Here is a 19,996-nt window from a genome sequence, read left to right as displayed (position 1 = left end):
TGATCGATCGATACTGCACTTGGGTGGGCTGGGCTGGGCCGGGCGGAGGGGCACAACGCAGGTGCTAGCAGGTATCTGGGCTGATCCCGCTAACACTGCGTTTTTGGGAACCCTAAACTGCTGGGGACGCTAGTATAGATCTGATCGGATCAGATATTGATCCGATCAGATACTATACCACTAAGGGAGGTGTACGGTGCGTGCGTGGGTGTTAGCGGTACTGGCGCTAACCTGACGCTGCCTGGTGCTTGCTTGCCAGTTCACCAAAATGCTACCAAAAAAACTGTTAGCGATCGCAGGGATCAGGCCTGACTCTGCGAACGCTGCAGTTATGCGTTTAGTGTTTTGTAAGTGACAGTGATCGATCGATACTGCACTTGGGTGGGCTGGGCGGAGGGGCAAAACGCAGGTGCTAGCGGGTATCTGGGCTGATCCCGCTAACACTGTGTTTTTGGGAACCCTAAACTGCTGGGGACGCTAGTATAGATCTGATCAGATCAGATATTGATCCGATCAGATACTATACCACTAAGGGAGGCGCATGCTGCGTGCGTGGGTGTTAGCGGTACTGGCGCTAATCTGACGCTGCCTGGGGCGACGCATATCACCGCCGGGCGATCAGGGGGCTAAACCTTTATTCGGTAATAAACGGCGGGTGCCCTGACACTATAAAAAATAAACGAACTAACCTGCGTCACCCGTAACGGTTATACGGTGATCAGTGGTGAAAGGGTTAACTAGGGGGCAATCAAGGGGTTAAAACATTTATTAGGTAGTATATGGGGGTCCCTGACGCTATAAAACGCTGACGGCGAACCTAAATATTTACCTCACTAACTAGCGTCACCAGCGACACTAATACAGCGATCAGAAAAATGATCGCTTAGCAACACTGGTGACAGGGGGTGATCAAGGGGTTAAAACTTTATTAGGGGGGGTTAGGGGGGTACCCTAGACCTAAAGGGGGGTAATACTCACTGTCCCAACACTGTAACTGTCACAAACTGACACTATGCAGTAATCAGAAAAAAAAAAAAAAAAAAAAAAAAAAAAAACCTGCTGGTGTCAGTTTGTGACAGGGGGGGGGGGGTGATTGGGGGGGGATCGGGGGGCGATCGGGGGGGGGATCGGGGTGTTTTGTATGCCTGGCATGTTCTACTGTGTGTGTAGTGTGTTGTGCACTCACATTGATGTCTTCTCCCCTCGGCGCTGGAACGGAAAATACCGAGCCGAGGGGAGATGACATCATTTCCTTTGCTGCTGTTTAGCATACAGCAGCAAAGGAGTGTTCCCATTGGCCGGCGGCGATCGCGAGGGGGGGGCCACGAACGGATGGCCTCCCCCTCATCTCGGATCGCCGGGGAACAGAACGGGACCGCTTCGGGCACCGGGGGGGGGTCCGATCGGACCCCCCACCCGCGAGAGGCAAATCACGTACATGTACGTGATTTTGCCTGCCCGTGCCGCCTTGCCGACGTAAATCGGCGTTAGGCGGTCCTTAAGTGGTTAAAATAAGGACACTTACCTGTCTAGGGCGCCCGTGATGTCGGCACCCAAAGCCGACCCGCCTTGCGGCTTCACTTCCTGGTTCCCTACTGCGCATGCGCAAACCCACTGGTCCCTGCTGTCTTCTGGGACCTGTGTGTCTCCCAGAAGACAGCGGTGGGGGACTGAGAAGGCGCTGGAAGTGGCGTAGATACCCACGGGTGGCTAGGCTATATATGTCCGGAAGTGGGAGCAAAATACCTGTATTAGACAGGTATCTGCTCTACCCTCCCCCCTGAAAGGTGCCAAATGTGACACCGGAGGGGGGGGATCCTAAAAGCGGAAGTTCCATTTTTGGGTGGAACTCTGCTTTAATGCAACTCTTGTGTAAATGGGCCCTGAAGCAGCAAACAATATTTACTGTACAGGGTTTCTTCATACTTTAGATAGAAATTAAATGGGAGATGTGTTGCCTATTACATCTAGTCATATTTATTTAGTGCTCCGCTTCGTAAAATTTAAAGGAGGTATATGAAAGGTAGGCGAGGCTCAAAACTTCTGCTTTTCATTGTACACTCTTGTATGTCTAATACGGTACATAGTGCAGAAATTGGAGTTCTAGACCTATACTGTATATGTTTATTCTTTGCAACATTTTGTTATTTTACTTGCTCTTTTATCTCTATTGTGTTCTTTTGTGATTGTGGTTTCAAGCTGTTATTTGTGTTTTCAGGTGTTACTTTCAATGTATTTTATATGTTTTGTAACAACTGCCTGTGCTCTTCCCTTTTTTTTTTTTTTTTTTTTTTTTTTTTTACTAAAGAGAACATAGCTTTACTAGCAGAAACTGCCCTACGATTTTTGGAGTTGGTGCAGCTGAAGAATTTGAACATGGAGAATGATCCTAGCAGTGAGGAGCTGGATGAGACGTCGCACCCCAATGAGAGCTATGACACAGGTAAGTCTGCATTATGGCTTTGTCTGTCTCAGACACAACAGAATGGAATAAACTAGGGATGATCTTTGGTTTTCATTATGATTTCTGCTATGACAATAAAAAGGAGAAAGGCAGTGTAAAAAGTGTGCCAACAATGTGCAGCTTAATAATAAGCAAAATAAATGTTTATAGCGCAAAAAATAAAAACCGCAGAGGTGATCAAATACCACCAAAAGAAAGCTCTATTTGTGGGGAAAAAAAGGACATCAATTTTGTTTGGGTACAACGTCGCATGACCGCGCAATTGTCAGTTAAAGCGACGCAGTGCCATATCGCAAAAAATGGCCTGGTCAGGAGGGGAGTAAAATCTTTCGGGGCTGAAGTGGTTAAAATGCTCTGTGGGGTGATGGTGTTACCCTGTACCATGTGACAGTATTCAGGCCTAGCAAAAAGTCTAGCTTGTTTGAAAACTGGAAAAATTCCAGCCCCCAAATGGAGGTGTGTGGACCCAAATCAAGAATTAGGCCATGGAAGAAGCTCACATGCTCCCCCCAGGACTGGAAGCCCAGGTGCTAGTATTTTACAGCAGTTGCAATCAAGGACGGGAGCACTGTGAAGGTGAATATAAGTGGGTCAGGGGTTGGGTCTTACATCAGCCCTTCTCAACCTGAGGTTGCAAGGGATTCCTTGAGCAGTGGGAAATTGATCTCCTAACCTACACTGACCACTAACGTTAGAGGACGCCAAAGTTTTGACGTCTGTGTTATCTTTTTGTTATTATTTATTTAATTTTAGGATTTTTTACTGAAAATTCTGTTGTGTAGAGCAGATAGATGTATAAACATGATCTGCCCTGGGTGTCAAGTATGCTAGGTATGCTTTATCTATAAGCCTCTTTAGCAGGGGTTCCCCCAGGACCTGAAAATGTAATCCTCAAGGGTAAAAATGTTGAGAAAGGTCAGCATACATGTTGAACCAGCAAGTTCTTTCCTTCCTGTGCTGTTGTGTGAGTGTGTGTTATGCAGGAGGGGATGCAGACAAGAGGTGCCTTTCAGTGACCTTAAAGCACAACTCCAACCATTTTTTTTTCTTATTGCATAAAGTACAGATGGATGAGAGCCTCTGGTGGGTGTCCCTATTTTTGGGGGGATTTAGCAAACTCTTGCTCTCCCATTGGGGAGATTTCCCTTCACTCCCTTTCCCATAGCCCAAACAGGAAGTGAAAAGAAATCCCTTCAAAGTAAGGAAATCACTGGTTGGTCACCAGGGTCACCAGAACTAGTGTTCCCATTGGTGACAACTTAAAATGTGGGGGTTTCCTTTACTTTCACTGATAATGGTGACAGTGCCTAAGCATAACATGATTATGATAAATGTATAGCAGGTGTATTTGTGATGTAAGTTTTCCAGATCATGTAGGTATTTTGTATAATGGTATGCTAATATGCGTCTCATTGATCACAAATTGTTCTATTGTATGATTCTTCTTCTGTGGTATCGTGTATGTTCTAAGGCAGCCCATACATGAGTCAGTTTTCTTTTGCTCTACCAGCGGATTGAGCAAAAAAAAAAAAAGTAACAACCCAATTCCCCTATCTACACAGGGGATGCTGGATGAGGAAACCTGCTGCAACATTTTATTCTGACAGTGGGGAGGCTCCCCCGCCATTATAATACACAGATCGGTATTGCATTCTATAGCCTGCAGCACTAATCGAGCGGGAAAATTTAACCAGGAAATTATACAGAAGTCAACTTCTGTACAACCACAGTGCCCATACATGGATTGAAATTCAGTCTGTCTCTGCTGAACCTGCCAAATTTCAAACCATGTATGGCCAGTAGAGATGGGCTCAGATGTGTTCAGGATCCTAGTCCCAACCCATCTGCCCGATCCCGCCAGGAAGCTGCACACCGCTTATCACAGGCAGTGAGACATTTCCCAGTCTGTACAGCTGCGGACCAGGAAATGTCTCACTGCCTGTGATTAGCGGTGTGCAGTGTCAGCTTCCTGGCGGGATCGGGCAGGTGGGTTGGGACTAGGATCCCGAACACGCCTGAGCTCATCTCCAATGACCAGCTGTAGTCTGATAAATTGCTTCTTGAGTCGATTTACAGGTTTGGTATGTGTCCAGTATGCAATTATTGCAATTCCAATGTTGACAGACATTTGTAAATCATATTGATCCCAATTTTGTTTAACCTTTATTATGGACCAAACACCATGGTATTGTTTTCTCTGTTGTTTTAACAGTGGTCCCTTTAGCAGTTTCTATTTGAAAAACATACAGCTTTTTTTCAGACTTTGACATTGCATCCAAAGCATCACTGAACAGTGTAAACCAAGGAATTAATATTATTTGACAAGTAAGAACCATACTGTGGGAACTGTTTACATTTCTTCAAAAAGATTTAATGGTTGAATTAGTCCCACCTTATGCACTTCTAAGAGACATCAGGAGAACAGCCCTAGAAGCAATTTGAATTTTATTACGAAAAGTTCATGTATATAAAGAAGAGTGAGGGGGGTAATATCAGCTAAAATACTTTTTGGGAAATACTTTAAATCATTTGCTTTTCGATTCTTCCACATTCTTGAAGTCGCCCAAAGGCTAACTCTCTGGTATGTAAAATTTCACACAAAAGGCAGTTTCATTAGCTGTTGTCTAATCTTTAACATGTAGTTGTAAATGCTGACTCACTATGATTAAACTTACATTTACGTTTATGTCTAAAGCTAGCCAAACACTGATCAAAATTCAGCCGGTCTAGCAGGGATCAGCCAAATTTTGATCAGTGTGTGGGCTCCCTCACTCGACACAAGTAAATTGTTTAATCAATTTATGTCAAAGAGATAGTGAGGGAAAAAAGTATTTGATCCCCTGCTGATTTTGTATGTTTGCCCACTAACAAAGAAATGATCCGTCTATAATTTTAATGGTAGGTTTATTTTAACAGTGAGAGACAGAATAACAACAAAAATATCCAGAAAAACGCATTTCAAAGTTATAAATTGATATGCATTTTAATGAGTGAAATAAGTATTTTATCCCGTCAATTGGCAAGATTTCTGGCTCCCAGGTGTCTTCTATACAGGTAACAAACTGAGAGTTTCAATGATCATGAGAACGGTAAGGAATCAACCCAGAACTACACAGGAGAATCTTGTCAACGATCTCAAGGCAGCTGGGCCCATAGTCGCCAAGAAAACAATTGGTAACACACTACTCCATGAAGGACTGAAATCCTGCAGTGCCCGCAAGGTCCCCCTGTTCAAGAAAGCACATGTACAGGCCCGTCTAAAGTTTGCTAATGAACATCTTAGTGATTCAAGGGAGAAATGGGTGAAAGTGTTGTGGCCAGATGAGACCAAAATCGAGCTCTTTGGCATCAACTCAATTCGCCGTGTTTGGAGGAGGAGGAATGCTGTCTATGACCCCAAGAACACCATCCCCACCGTCAAACATAGAGGTGAAACATTATGCTTTGGGGATGTTTTTCCGCTATGGGGAAAGGACAACTTCACCGCATCAAAGGGACGATGGACGGGGCCATGTACCGTCAAATCTTGGGTGAGAACCTCCTTCCCTCAGCAAGGGTATTGAAAATGGGTTGTGGATGTGTATTCCAGCATGACAATGACCCAAAACACACGGCCAAGGCAACAAAGGAGTGGCTGAAGAAGCACATTAAGGTCCTGAAGTGGCCTAGCCAGTCTCCAGACCTTCATCGCATAACAAATATGTGAAGGGAGCTGAAGGTTTGAGTTGCCAAACGTCAGCCTCGAAACTTTAATGACTTGGAGAGGATCTGTAAAGAGGAGTGGGACAAAATCCCTTCTGAGATGTTTGCAAACCTGGTGGCCAACTACAAGAAACGTCTGACCTCTGTGATTGCCAACAAGGGTTTTGACATCAAGTACTATGTCATGTTTTGCAAAGGGGTTTTAATACTTATTTCACTCATTAAAATGCAAATTAATTTATAACTTTTTTGAAATGTGTTTTTCTGGATTTTTTTTGTTATTCTGTCTCTCACTATTAAAATAAACCTACCGTTAAAGTTATAGACTGACCATTTCTTTGTTTTGGGCAAACATACAAAATCAGCAGGGGATCAAATACTTTTTTCCCTCACTGTATGTTGTAAAATTTTCCATCAATCAGCTGCAACCACTGATCAGTGTATTCTGATGGGTGGAACGAAAAAAAGACTAACTGTGTTTGGCCATCTTTTTACGTGATCACTGCACGGTCTACATTCCCTATTGAATTTCACTTCTATATGTATTTGAACCACATTATTTCCATGAATGGGGCCCCTTTACAGGTACTAATCCATGACGATGGATACACTTGATTTTTTTGGCACTGACCTTCTGGAGAACATGTGGTGGGTCTCTTGATGTGCCAATACATATCAGATGAGAATCCTGTTGAATTGATGGGAAAATATGATTAGGTATGTTAAAAAATTTTGTTTATTGGCTGCTGCTGGAAGTGTCTGCTGTATGCCTCCCTGCCTTAAGCCGGGTATACACTATTCGTTTTTTTTGTGTTGAACGAAAAAAGGCTGTCAGCTCTGGTCGGGGCTGCTGTACTAACCATGTGAGATTGGTTCCCCATTCAGCTGTTGTGTTCTGACAGGGGGATGGCCAATTTGCTATTGGCTTAGAGCAAGCGCTGATCGGGAGTCGGTCAGATGCTGGTTTTCCAGTATGCTCGTCCAACAGAAGTCTGCCAAATCGACATACACACGGGCTGAATGTCAGGCATTTTTTTTTTTTTTTTTTTAACTGGCCGTTGTCTCCCGACATTCGGCCAGTGTGTACTTGGCTTTATTCTGTAGTTTAAACATAATTGGTTGCACAAGGCAGTGCATGTTCAGGGACCTGGTCATAAATATAGACTCATGAGGGTTATGACTAAAGCCGACCAGCGCTAAAACGTGACAAGACTTTTCTGTGTATTTGGATTCTTTATTTCCTGATGGATCAATAATAAAGAAGATTTTTAGAGCATTGGGCACCTTGTCTTTTCATTAAGATGTTTGTTTTACAGCAAGTGCGGCTGGGGTCTCAGCAAAGGTTCGGCTCTTTCATATTTCATAACGTCTGTAGGGGTTGCAGCATCACACCCTATGTATTATGGAGCATAGACTCATGAGGGCAGTTGTGTCATGCTTGCATGTCACATTACCCTCTAGAGGGTAATTGTTTTTTGTTTAACTTTTGTAAAAATGCGTTTACAAAATGCATGTAGCCGAAGAAAAATTTGACAGTGTCTCATTACTGGACTTCTATAAGTTTTATCTTTCCAAAGAAAAATATCCCATTCTTCACAATCACGCCTTATTCATGTCGCCAGTTTTCAGCAGCACTTATATTTTGTGAGTAACTATTTTCAAGGATGAAAACCAGAATATCTGATGAGCAACTTGAGAATTAATTTAGACCCCTTACACGCAGAGGCACTTTACAGGCGCTATAGCGCTAAAAATAGCGACTGCAAAGCGTCTCTCCTGTCACTCCAGGGCTAGCAAATGCTTTCACACTGGAGTGGTGCACTGGCAGGACGTCAAAGAAAGTCCTGCAAGCCGCATCTTTGTGGCACTTTAGGAGCGATGTATACACCGCTCCTAAAGTGCCCCTTCCCATTGAAATTAATAGGCAGCGCTGCCGCAGCTGCACTTTTAACCCTTTTTTGGTCGCTAGTGGGCGTTAAAAGCGGCCCGCTAGCGGGTGAAAAGCGCTGCTAAAACTACGGTAAAGCGCTGCTAAAAATAGCGACGCTTTACCACCGACGCCCGAGTGTGAAAGGGCTCTAAGAATTGCTACTACATGTATCGAACCAGATATTGATGCGTTCGTTTTATCAGAAGCAGTGTCAAATATCAAACTAGTTTTATGTTGCCCTCTTTTGCTTTTAATAATAATAAAAATAAAAAAATAAAAATGAAGTTTTATTACTCGGATAGGTACATTAACTTATCAGTGATTGTTAAGTTGTGATCTGCCCGACTTTTTCTGCTCATCAGCTATCCTTGTTAGTGTATCTTATGTGTAACCCAAGACACTTCCTCTTCTTCCAATGTGGCCCAGGAAGGTCAAAACCTCGTCTAGAGGCCAGCTTCAGGGCCGGTTCACACGGGGGCGACCTAGCCGCCTGACAAGTCGCCTCCCGTTCTGTACAATGGAACCGTTCTAATCGGAGCGACGCAAGTCGCTCCGACTTAGAAGAAAGGTTCCTGTACTACTTTGGGGGCGACTTGCATAGACTTCTATACAGAAGTCGTCTTGCAAGTCGCCGCGGCAGTCGTGTGCAGGTCGTCTTGGTGAGGCGACCTGCAAGTCGTGCTGCTTCTAATGTGAACCGGCGCTTAGACTGTCATTATCAAGTATATGGGGAATACCACAAACATGTTTGCTTGGAAGTTTCTCTGTTTTTTTTTTTTTTTTTTTTTTTATCATCTACTGCAGTATATATATTATTTATTTTTAAAATGTAACAATGTACTTGACTGCACAGATGTTGGCATTAACACTCACCATCATTTTTGTATCCTCAGAATTGCAGGCTTTACATGAGATGGTCCAGCAAAAGGTGGTGACGTTGCTCAGTGACCCAGAGAACATAGTAAAGCAGACATTAATGGAAAATGGAATCACCAGACTTTGTGTGTTTTTTGGGCGACAAAAAGCCAATGATGTTCTTCTCTCCCATATGATCACTTTTCTCAATGATAAAAATGACTGGCATCTTAGAGGAGCATTTTTTGACAGCATTGTAGGTATGTAGCTGTTAAAAAATAAATAAAAAAAATCAAACAAGCCGCCATATACACTTTTTAAAAAAATTTGATGTAAACACTTATGTGCTTGTTTCTAAGGCTGGCCATACATGGTCGAACTTCGAAAAAATTTTCTTTTGAAAATCAGAAATTTTGTGTGTTTTGTGATCCGATGGTGCCACCATTGATTTCGAACTTCGACCAACCAAGCTTTCAATTTAACCTCATGTTGCTACAGAAAAGAATTTTCGTGGCTGGGAATCTTCTTTTCTTTCTGGGAATTTTCCTTTCTTGCACATGTGCAATTCTTTTTCGATTACATTTCTCACACAATTCCCCCATCATTGATTAGAAAATTTCCAACCTGACCGATTACTCAAATTCGATGGCCACAAGAATATCGGCTGTTGCTGCAGCTTACTAATGGTGCAAAATTCGAACGAAAATTCTTAGATAAGATTTTCGAAAGAAAATAATTTCGAAATTTCCACCCATGTATGACCTGCCTTATGCGCATAAGTCTTTACAAGTAAGGTTAACCTCCTTTGTTTTGGCTTTTTATTGGTTTATGTTTTTGTAGGTTGATGCATTTTTTGTAAAAGGCTTGGTTCGCATATATGCGATTAGATGTGTTTGGAACCGCATCCGATTCACGTAACATGTGAACCGAATCAGCTTTCCATGTAGCCAGTTCACATATCTGCGGGTCGGCTGCAGTGCGTTTTTCAAAAGAGCCCTGTATGATTTTAGGTGCGGTTCAGGTACGATTTCAAGTGTCTTACACTTAACAAATTCTCACCTGAATCACACCTGAACTGGTGAATAAAACCACACACTGAACCAAGCCTAAAATTATTGGCTTTTATTTATGTGTCTGGTTGTCTGTTGTGGACATTGGGCCTGCTACACACCCACAAAAAACATAAAGTACACAGAGCATGTGTAGTATGCCCTGTCCTTCTGCCCCGCACATGCTCCATCCCTGCATTTGCTGGCCATTCGTGGCTTTAAAAATGTGAAGCAGAAATTGATGTGTAAATACAGCCGCTATTACAGCTTCTGCTGTCAGAAATAGACCTTCCTACACAGTGTTTATAAACACTGTTTAGAAGCCTCATAGGGACAAATACTTTTGTATTTACTCACTGTAATCTGTTATACAGTAGTGCTTTTAGCTCCACTCAAAGCAGACAAAGTATATTCCTGTGTCCCAGAGCATGGGGGTGCAGGCTTATCCTGACACCAATCCAGAGGGCTAGTAAATGTAAAGAGGAATGGATCGCTGCTACTCCCGACCAGCCCACAGGCGAACAAAGGATAAGGCGTGACCTCAGCCTACAAGTCACCCCCACACCACACACCATGATGCATTTTGCTCTGCCCACTGGGGTTTAGTCATAGGATCAGGGCCCTATGGCCATGGTGGGCAGGGCAAAATGCATCAGGGTGTGTGGTGTGGGGGTGACCTGTAGGCTGAGGTCAAAGGCTTATCCTTTGTTCGCCTGGGCTGGTTGGGAGTAGCGACAATCCTTTCCTCTTTACTTTTTAATCTACTTTGTTTCCTTGGTCTGTAGATCAAATGAATAAGCTTCCGTCTGCATTAAAATGTTAGCTCACCTTCAACAGATTTTCCTGAAATCCACCAATGCAATTTTCAATATACTGTGAACACTAACCCTAGCTAAGCTCATCTGGGAGAGCACACTATGTTCACAGTTGGAACGGCCAGTAGTGTAAACTAGTGGGGGCAGAATTGTAATGTCCACTCTATTCGGTAAATGGCAGGATTGAGGGCTCAGCAGTTTTTGTGGAGAGGCCCCTCAACAGCTGTATGTGTATTGGGAGGATATGCGCAATTTAAAACAGGAGTGGTAGTATGAACATATGGAATTGCACAGAGAGAATTTGGCAAAATCTTGCTGAAAGTGAACATACACATTAATATTTAAAAGTTACATTTGGTTTTATTAGCTTTATTCATTTTTTAGTGCTACATTTAAAAAAGCGCAAAATTGAAAAAAAAAACAAACTTTAAATTATAAATAAGTTTGCAGTGCTTTTTACCAGAATCATAATTCTAGTGTAATTTTAACCACTTGCCTGCCACGTAATGCATACGTGTGGTGACAAGGAGGGTGGGCCTGAATGAGTCTATGACGGCTGCTTCAGCTTTAACAGATCTTTTTGTTGGTCAAAAGCTTTCACTGTGCATGCACCAATAACACATTTCTGAATCCTTAGGAAGGTTGTGGTGGGTCTTGCTTTTGCATCATGCTCAGTCCAGTGACCGATGGAAGGGCACTGTCATACATTCTCTTCTGTACATGCCTTCATGTCTTTGCTTCAGAGTGGTCAATATTTGTTGTTGTGTAATCATCTAACTATAGCTCAGTGGAATGTTTTTGAGAAGGACTTCGTAGTACGAAGTACAATGATTTGTAGCTGGATTGCACAAGCTTGTTAATCTTGTGTTTCTCTTTTCTTTTAATTTTTACAGGTGTTGCAGCGTATGTAGGGTGGCAGAGTTCTTCTATCTTAAAGCCACTTCTTCAGCAAGGATTGAGCGATGTGGAAGAGTTTGTGATATTTAAGGCTCTCAATGCTCTCACTTGCATGTGCCAATTGGGCCTCCTTCAGAAACCCCACATTTATGAATTCTCTTGCGACATCGGTAGGATAAAGAAAATATAAATATATATATGTGTGTGTGTGTGTGTGTGTGTATATATGTGGATATAGATATAGATATAGATATATATTTAACCTGGATATTTTTTTTTTTTAAGAGGAACCCCAGTCCTCCAGCTTAGTCTATAGCATACCCACCCATCAAGTCTTTGTTTCCAATCTTTTTGGTAAAAAAAAAAAAAAAAAATCTATACTGTTTTGTGCATTTACCAGTTCTTTGCCCTTTCATGCATTTACCTCTTTCTGAATATGCAGATAATCCATGTCATTGGAGAGCAGTTCTGATAGTAAATCTCATGGTGCCTTTAGCATATTACTGTTAACAGCAACAGCCAGTAGTGACGGCAGATCAAGTAATCTAATCATGTGCTTTTGATTTGCTATCTTAGGTATGCCTTGGACAGTGCAAATTTCTTGTGGTTGCAGGAAAAGAAATTCGCACAATTCCCCCATCAACACAGGCAGTTCTGAAAGGGGAATCCCTCCTGCCAAGTAGCCGCTAGCAATAATTGCAAGTAAAATCTGGCAGGCTGGTTGTACCCAAGTTGATTGATTGGTCAACTTGGAATCAACTTGGGTACATTCAGCCTGCCCATACAGAGTTTAATCAATCTATGGCCGGCCTAATGTTGTTTTCCTGATTATTGAGCTAGGTGTACCTTATTTATTGGATTTTGAAACTGAACCTTTGGTCGAAGTTTCTAGACGTAAGGGGTATTTTATTGACACCCAGTTGTCAAGTAGTGCTTTTGCCTGGAATTCTCCTTTAAAAAAGTAGTAATGCATGTGGTATTATTGCATAAGCAAGCCATAGATGATTCGATTTTCTTTCCTTCACAGGTCGCAGGAAAGAAAATCCTTTGATTTCCCCCATCAACACAATTATTGTTGAGGGAATGCCTCCCACAGTGCTATTGTGTTCTGGTGCCTACCCAGCTGGCAGAGCAGAATTATTACTCCTATAGCCACAGGCTGTAATCACATGCCCAAAGTCCGACAGGCTGGTTGTATTGAAAGTTGATGGATTGACTTTAGTACAACCAGCCTGTCCATACAAGGATCGAATATCGAGATTTGACCCATGTATGGCTGCTTTAAAATATTAACCGTGTGCTGATAGGTATGCTAGCAGTTCATCTAGGCCACCAGCACACCAAGGATCTTTAAATACCTTCCAAAGGCGTTTATTGCAGAAAGATCACATCACATCACAAGAACAAGTGCAACATTTCGGAGCTGCTCAGGACCCCTTTGTCAGGCATGTAATGATCACATGCCTGACGAAGGGGTCCTGGCGGCTCCAGAATGTTGCACTTGTTCTTGTGATGTGATCTTTCTGCAATAAAAGCCTTTAAATGGTATTTGAGGATCCTTGGTGTGCTGGTGAATATATGCATTTATCTGTGATGTTTCTAGTAACCAGCTGGTAGTCACTACAGCACCCACTATTGATGAGCCTTGTTTCCAGGAAAGTGTGCTATGGGGATATAGACAAGACCTAGACCACCAGACCCTACCTGTAACTGAACCATCACTTTTGAGTTGACTGGCCATTTAATTTTCAGTTGCTGCAATACTGCAACCATTACAGGGGGTTCAAACATTCCTAACTGATGGAATGATGGATGGATTCTCTCTAAAATAAAGATTCCAGTGTGAGATTCAACTAATCCATCAAAAAAGATTTTTAGAAATGAAACCTTCAGATTAAAGACTGTCCTCCGACACACAATTTAGATGTTTTTTTATTAAAGTATATGAAATAAACATTGTGTGGTTCTCTTAGAATATTTATTTTAACTTTATTTTTTGCAGCTCCTTTTTTGTGCCATCCAAACCTGTGGATACGTTATGGAGCTGTGGGGTTTATTACTACAGTAGCTCAGCAGTTAAATATTGCTGACGTTTACTGTAAATTGATGCCCTACCTTCATCCTTTCATTACTCAGCCTATAATTCAGGTAAGGGTCCTGCAGCACAATACCACATTGTGTATGTACTTTTTACTTTCAGTTGCTTGCCTATTTTCTGTTGAGTCATTTACATCCTCTTGTTTACAGATAGACCAAGACGTTGTGTTGTCACTTACTAAAATGTTCACTCCAGTCAAAAATTAAAATGAAACCTTGAAATGCATTCAGAGAGCATAACCTACCTATTCTGTAATTCAGGTTTTCCTTTAGGCTTGTTGTATTGTGCTGGCTTCTGACTCTCATTATGTCAGCAATCTGGAGATCCTGGAACACACCTGCTGTTAACCAGTTTCAGTCCGGGCCAATTCTGACATTCTTTCCGTACATGTAAAAACATATATATATATATATATATATATATATATATATATATATATATATATATATATTTTGCTAGAAAACTACTTAGAACCCCCAAATATGAGATTTTTTTTTTTTTAAGTGGAGGCCCTAGGGAGTAAAATGGTGGGTGTTGCATATTTTTATGTGACACGATACTTGCGCAGTGGTTTTTCAAACACATATTTTTTGGAGAAAATGCACTTTTTAATTTAATACACAAAAACATAATATAATACCAAATTGTTCAGTAAAATCTAAAAGATGTTACGCGAGTAACTAGATACCAAACATGTCACACTTTAAATTTGCATCTGCCCATGGAACAAGTCAAACTATGGTTCCTAAAAATCTCCATAGGCAACACTTTAAAACCTTTACAAGTCACCAACTTAGAGATAGATAGGAGATCTGGCGCTAAAATTACTTCTCTCGCTCTGACATTCGTGGAGATACCTCACGTGTGTGGTGCGAACAGGGCCGCCATCAGGGTGGTACAGCCGATACAACTGTAAGGGGCCTGGGCCAGGAGAAGGCAGGACGGGTGAAGGGAAACAATCTCTTCTGCTGCTCTGTTATTGAGCTCAGACATCGAGCTCTTTACTTCCACCTCTGGCTACTATGTGCACCCCTGTGTCAGCAACATGTCAGCTTTGTGAAAATGAGCTGGGACTAGGTAGGAACACCTTATTTACAAGTAGGGGTTGTGAAGGAAAGGGAGGAGGGCTGTTTGTGTACAGGGAGGGGCCAGAGGCTTGTGTGTTTAGATATTTGTGTATGTGTGGGGCTTATCTATATATACACGGTATTTATCGGCGTATAACACGCACCCCAAGTTTAGGAGGGCATTTTAACCACTTCACCCCCGGACCATTATGCTGCCTAAGGACCAGAGGACTTTTTCCAATTTGGCACTGCGTCGCTTTAACTGCTAATTGCGTGGTCATGCAATGCTGTACCCAAACGAAATTTGCGTCCTTTTCTTCCCACAAATAGAGCTTTCTTTTGATGGTATTTGATCACCTCTGCCGTTTTTATTTTTTGCGCTATAAACGGAAAAAGACCGAAAATTTTGAAAAAAAATGGTATTTTCTACTGTTTGTTATAAAAAAAATCCAATAAACTCAATTTTAGTCATACATTTAGGCCAAAATGTATTCGGCCACATGTCTTTGGTAAAAAAAATGTCAATAAGCGTATATTTATTGGTTTGCGCAAAAGTTATAGCGTCTACAAACTAGGGTACATTTTCTGGAATTTACACAGCTTTTAGTTTATGACTGCCTATGTCGTTTCTTGAGGTGCTAAAATGGCAGGGCAGTACAACCCCCCCCCCCCCCCAAAATTACCCCATTTTGGAAAGCAGACACCCCAAGGAAATTGCTGAGAGGCATGTTAAACCCATTGAATATTTATTTTTTTTTGTCCCAAGTGATTGAATAATGACAAAAAAAAATATTTACAAAAAGTTGTCACTAAATGATATATTGCTCACACAGGCCATGGGCATATGTGGAATTGCACCCCAAAATACATTCAGATGCTTCTCTTGAGTACGGGGATACCACATGTGTGGAACTTTTTGGGAGCCTAGCCGCGTACGGGGCCCCGAAAACCAATCACCCCCATCAGGATTTCTAAGGGCGTAAATTTTTAAATTTCACTCCTCACTACCTATCACAGTTTTGAAGGCCATAAAATGCCCAGATGGCACAAAACCCCCCCAAATGACCCCATTTTGGAAAGTAGACACCCCAAGCTATTTTCTGAGAGGCATGTTGAGTCCATGGAATATTTTATATTTTGACACAAGTTGCGGGAAAGTGACACTTTTTTTTTGCACAAAGTTGTCACTAAATGATATATTGCTCACACAGGCCATGGGCATATGTGGAATTGCACCCCAAAATACATTTAGTTGCTTCTCCTGAGTATGGGGATACCACATGTGTGGGACTTTTTGGGAGCCTAGCTGCGTACGGGGCCCCGAAAACCAATCACCGCCTTCAGGATTTCTAAGGGTGTAAATTTTTATTTCACTCTTCACTGCCTATCACAGTTTCGGAGGCCATGGAATGCCCAGGTGGCACAAACCCCCCCCCCAAATGATCCCATTTTGGAAAGTAGACACCCCAAGCTATTTGCTGAGAGGCATGGTGAGTATTTTTCAGCTCTCATTTGTTTTTGAAAATGAAGAAAGACAAGAAAAAAACTTTTTTTTTTTTTTCTTTCTTCAATTTTCAAAACTTTGTGACAAAAAGTGAGCTCTGCAAAAATACTCCCTATACCTCGCAGCAAATGGCTTGGGGTGTCTACTTTCCAAAATAGGGTCATTTGGGGGGGTTTTGTGCCACCTGGGCATTCCATGGCCTCCGAAACTGTGATAGGCAGTGAAGAGTGAAATCAAAAATTTACGCCCTTAGAAAGCCTGAAGGCGGTGCTTGGTTTTCGGGGTCCCGTACGCGGCTAGGCTCCCAAAAAGTTTCACACATGTGGTATCCCCGTACTCAGGAGAAGCAACAGAATGTATTTTGGGGTGTAATTTCACATATTCCCATGGCATGTTTGAGCAATATATCATTTAGTGACAACTTTGTGCAAAAAAAAAAAAATTTGTCTCTTTCCCGCAACTTGTGTCACAATATAAAATATTCCATGGACTCGACATGACTCTCAGCAAGTAGCTTGGGGTGTCTACTTTCCAAAATGGGGTCATTTGGGGGGGTTTTGAACTGTCCTGGCATTTTATGCACAACATTTAGAAGCTTATGTCACACATCACTCACTCTTCTAACCACTTGAAGACAAAGCCCTTTCTGACACTTTTTGTTTACATGAAAAAATTATTTTTTTTTGCAAGAAAATTACTTTGAACCCCCAAACATTATATATTTTTTTAAAGCAAATGCCCTACAAATTAAAATGGTGGGTGTTTCGTTTTTTTTTTCACACAGTATTTGCGCAGCGATTTTTCAAACACATTTTTTGGGGAAAAAACACACTTTTTAAAATTTTAATGCACTAAAACACACTATATTGCCCAAATGTTTGATGAAATAAAAAAGATGATCTTAGGCCGAGTACATGGATACCAAACATGACATGCTTTAAAATTGCGGTGGCGACAAACTAAATACATTTTTAAAAGCCTTTAAAAGCCTTTACAGGTTACCACTTTAGATTTACAGAGGAGGTCTACTGCTAAAATTACTGCCCTCGATCTGACGTTCGCAGTGACACCTCACATGCATGGTGCAATTGCTGTTTACATTTGACGCCAGACCGACGCTTGCGCTCGCCTTTGCGCGAGAGCATGGGGGGACAGGGGTGCTTTTTTTTTTTTTTTTTTTTTTTTTTTTTGCTTTTTTATCTTATTTTTAAACTGTTCTTTTCATTTTTTTTTTTTTTTTTTTTTTTTAATCATTTTTATTATTATCTCAGGGAATGTAAATATCCCCTATGATAGCAATAGGTAGTGACAGGTACTCTTTTTTGAAAAAATTGGGGTCTATTAGACCCTAGATCTCTCCTCTGCCCTCAAAGCATCTGACCACACCAAGATCGGTGTGATTAAAATGCTTTCCCAATTTCCCAATGGCGCTGTTTACATCCGGCGAAATCTAAGTCATGAAATGCTTGTAGCTTCCGGTTTCTTAGGCCATAGAGATGTTTGGAGCCACTCTGGTCTCTGATCAGCTCTATGGTCAGCTGGCTGAATCACCGGCTGCATTCTCAGGTTCCCTGTTGAGACAGGAGAGCCAGAGAAAAACACGGAAGATGGGGGGGGGGGCATTCCCTCCCACAGTTTGTAAAAGCAGTCTAGAGGCTAATTAGCCGCTAGGATTGCTTTTACATGAAAGCCGACCGCTGGCTGAAAAGAATGATACCAAGATGATACCTAAACCTGCAGGCATCATTCTGGTATAACCACTCAAAATCGTGAATGGCGTACCTGAAGATAAAAAAACGGTTAACAATAAAACACAGTAAACGGTAAAGTATAAAAAATTGCATACCTGAAAAGCAAACATGATAAAACATAATAACAATAAAACATTGCAGAATAGAATACAGTAAAAAAGAGCAGAACAATAGAGCGAGAATAGAGAGAGAGAGAGAACAATAAAACGACAACTATTTTTTTTTATTTTATTTATATATATATATATATATATATATATATATATATATATATATATATATATATATATATATATATATATATATATATATATTTATTATATTATAATTTTTTTTTTTTTTTTTTTGTAACTAACTTTTATAACTGTAACCGGTTCAAGGTTCGGGTCTCTCAAAATGCGATGGCATCTTGGGAGACCCTGTGAAAGTGTGCCTAGTCTGTGCAATGCTGTACCCTACGCTAATACTCAACTAGTGTATGGTAGCGTTCAAAACATTCACCAATGCAAAGACCAGGATTCTCAGGACAGGAGGGACAATAATAGCGGGTGTCACGACTATATCTGCGCTTGCTGCAGACACAACATGTTTTTTGAGGGGGTTCGCTGGGTTAGGGGTACTCGGGAGGACATAAAGAAAATGCCTCTCATGCAGCCGACTGCGTTTGGTTGGGGATGTGAATGGGGGAAGTACGGGTGCTGCAGAAGTGGTGGGTTCCCAATTAGGATTGGCAAATGCAGCAGGAAGGGCACCATGAGCACGACGGGCCTGTGTTTGTCTTCTTCTTGGTGGCAGCAGGACACTACTTGTGCTTGCCACCTCACCAGCTTGAACTGCACTTATGGGACTCACCGCGTCACCAAGTTACATAGTAGGTGAGGTTGAAAAAAGACACAAGTCCATCAAGTCCAACCTATGTGTGTGATTATGTGTCAGTATTACATTACATATCCCTGTATATTGCGGTCATTCAGGTGATTATCTAATAGTTTCTTGAAGCTATCAATGCTCCCCGCTGAGACCACCGCCTGTGGAAGGGAATTCCACATCCTTACCGCTCTTACAGTAAAGAACCCTCTACGTAGTTTAAGGTTAAACCTCTTTTCTTCTAATTGTAATGAGTGGCCACGAGTCTTATTAAACTCTCTTCTGCGAAAAAGTTTTCTCCCTATTGTGGGGTCACCAGTACAGTATTTGTAAATTGAAATCATATCCCCTCTCAAGCGTCTCTTCTCCAGAGAGAATAAGTTCAGTGCTTGCAACCTTTCCTCATAACTAAGATCCTCCAGACCCTTTATTAGCTTTGTTGCCCTTCTTTGTACTCGCTCCATTTCCAGTACGTCCCTCCTGAGGACTGGTGCCCAGAACTGGACAGCATACTCCAGGTGCGGCCGGACCAGAGTCTTGTAGAGCGGGAGAATTATCGTTTTATCTCTGCAGTTGATCCCCCTTTTAATGCATGCCAATAGTCTGTTTGCTTTATTAGCAGCAGCTTGGCATTGCATGCCATTGCTGAGCCTATCATCCACTAGGACCCCCAGGTCCTTTTCCATCCTAGATTCCCCCAGAGGTTCTCCCCCCAGTGTATAGATTGCATTCATATTTTTGCCACCCAAATGCATTATTTTACATTTTTCTACATTGAACCTCATTTGCCATGTAGTCGCCCACCCCATTAATTTGTTCAGGTCTTTTTGCAAGATTTCCACATCCTGCAGAGAAGTTATTGCCCTGCTTAGCTTAGTATCGTCTGCAAATACAGAGATTGAACTCTTTATCCCATCCTCCAGGTCGTTTATGAACAAATTAAATAGGATTGGTCCCAGCACAGAACCCTGGGGAACCCCACTACCCACCCCTGACC

At 41.9% G+C, this 19,996-nt stretch overlaps 1 protein-coding gene across 2 annotated transcripts in view; it reads left to right on the top strand.

Moving 5' to 3' along the window:
* PIK3R4 (phosphoinositide-3-kinase regulatory subunit 4) overlaps positions 1 to 19,996 on the top strand; it is a 134,300-nt gene that overhangs the window by 33,504 nt on the left and 80,800 nt on the right. For both annotated transcript variants that reach the window (XM_073630334.1, XM_073630335.1), the window contains exons 5-8: positions 2,309 to 2,443; positions 8,990 to 9,211; positions 11,709 to 11,882; positions 13,715 to 13,860. In XM_073630334.1, coding sequence (XP_073486435.1) covers positions 2,309 to 2,443; positions 8,990 to 9,211; positions 11,709 to 11,882; positions 13,715 to 13,860 — 677 coding nt within the window. The remainder of the gene's footprint in view (positions 1 to 2,308; positions 2,444 to 8,989; positions 9,212 to 11,708; positions 11,883 to 13,714; positions 13,861 to 19,996) is intronic.

This window comes from Aquarana catesbeiana, linkage group LG05 (genome assembly GCF_042186555.1).
Source record: "Aquarana catesbeiana isolate 2022-GZ linkage group LG05, ASM4218655v1, whole genome shotgun sequence".
NCBI classification, from domain to species: Eukaryota; Metazoa; Chordata; class Amphibia; order Anura; family Ranidae; genus Aquarana; species Aquarana catesbeiana.
This window is presented reverse-complemented; position numbering and strand designations above follow the sequence as displayed.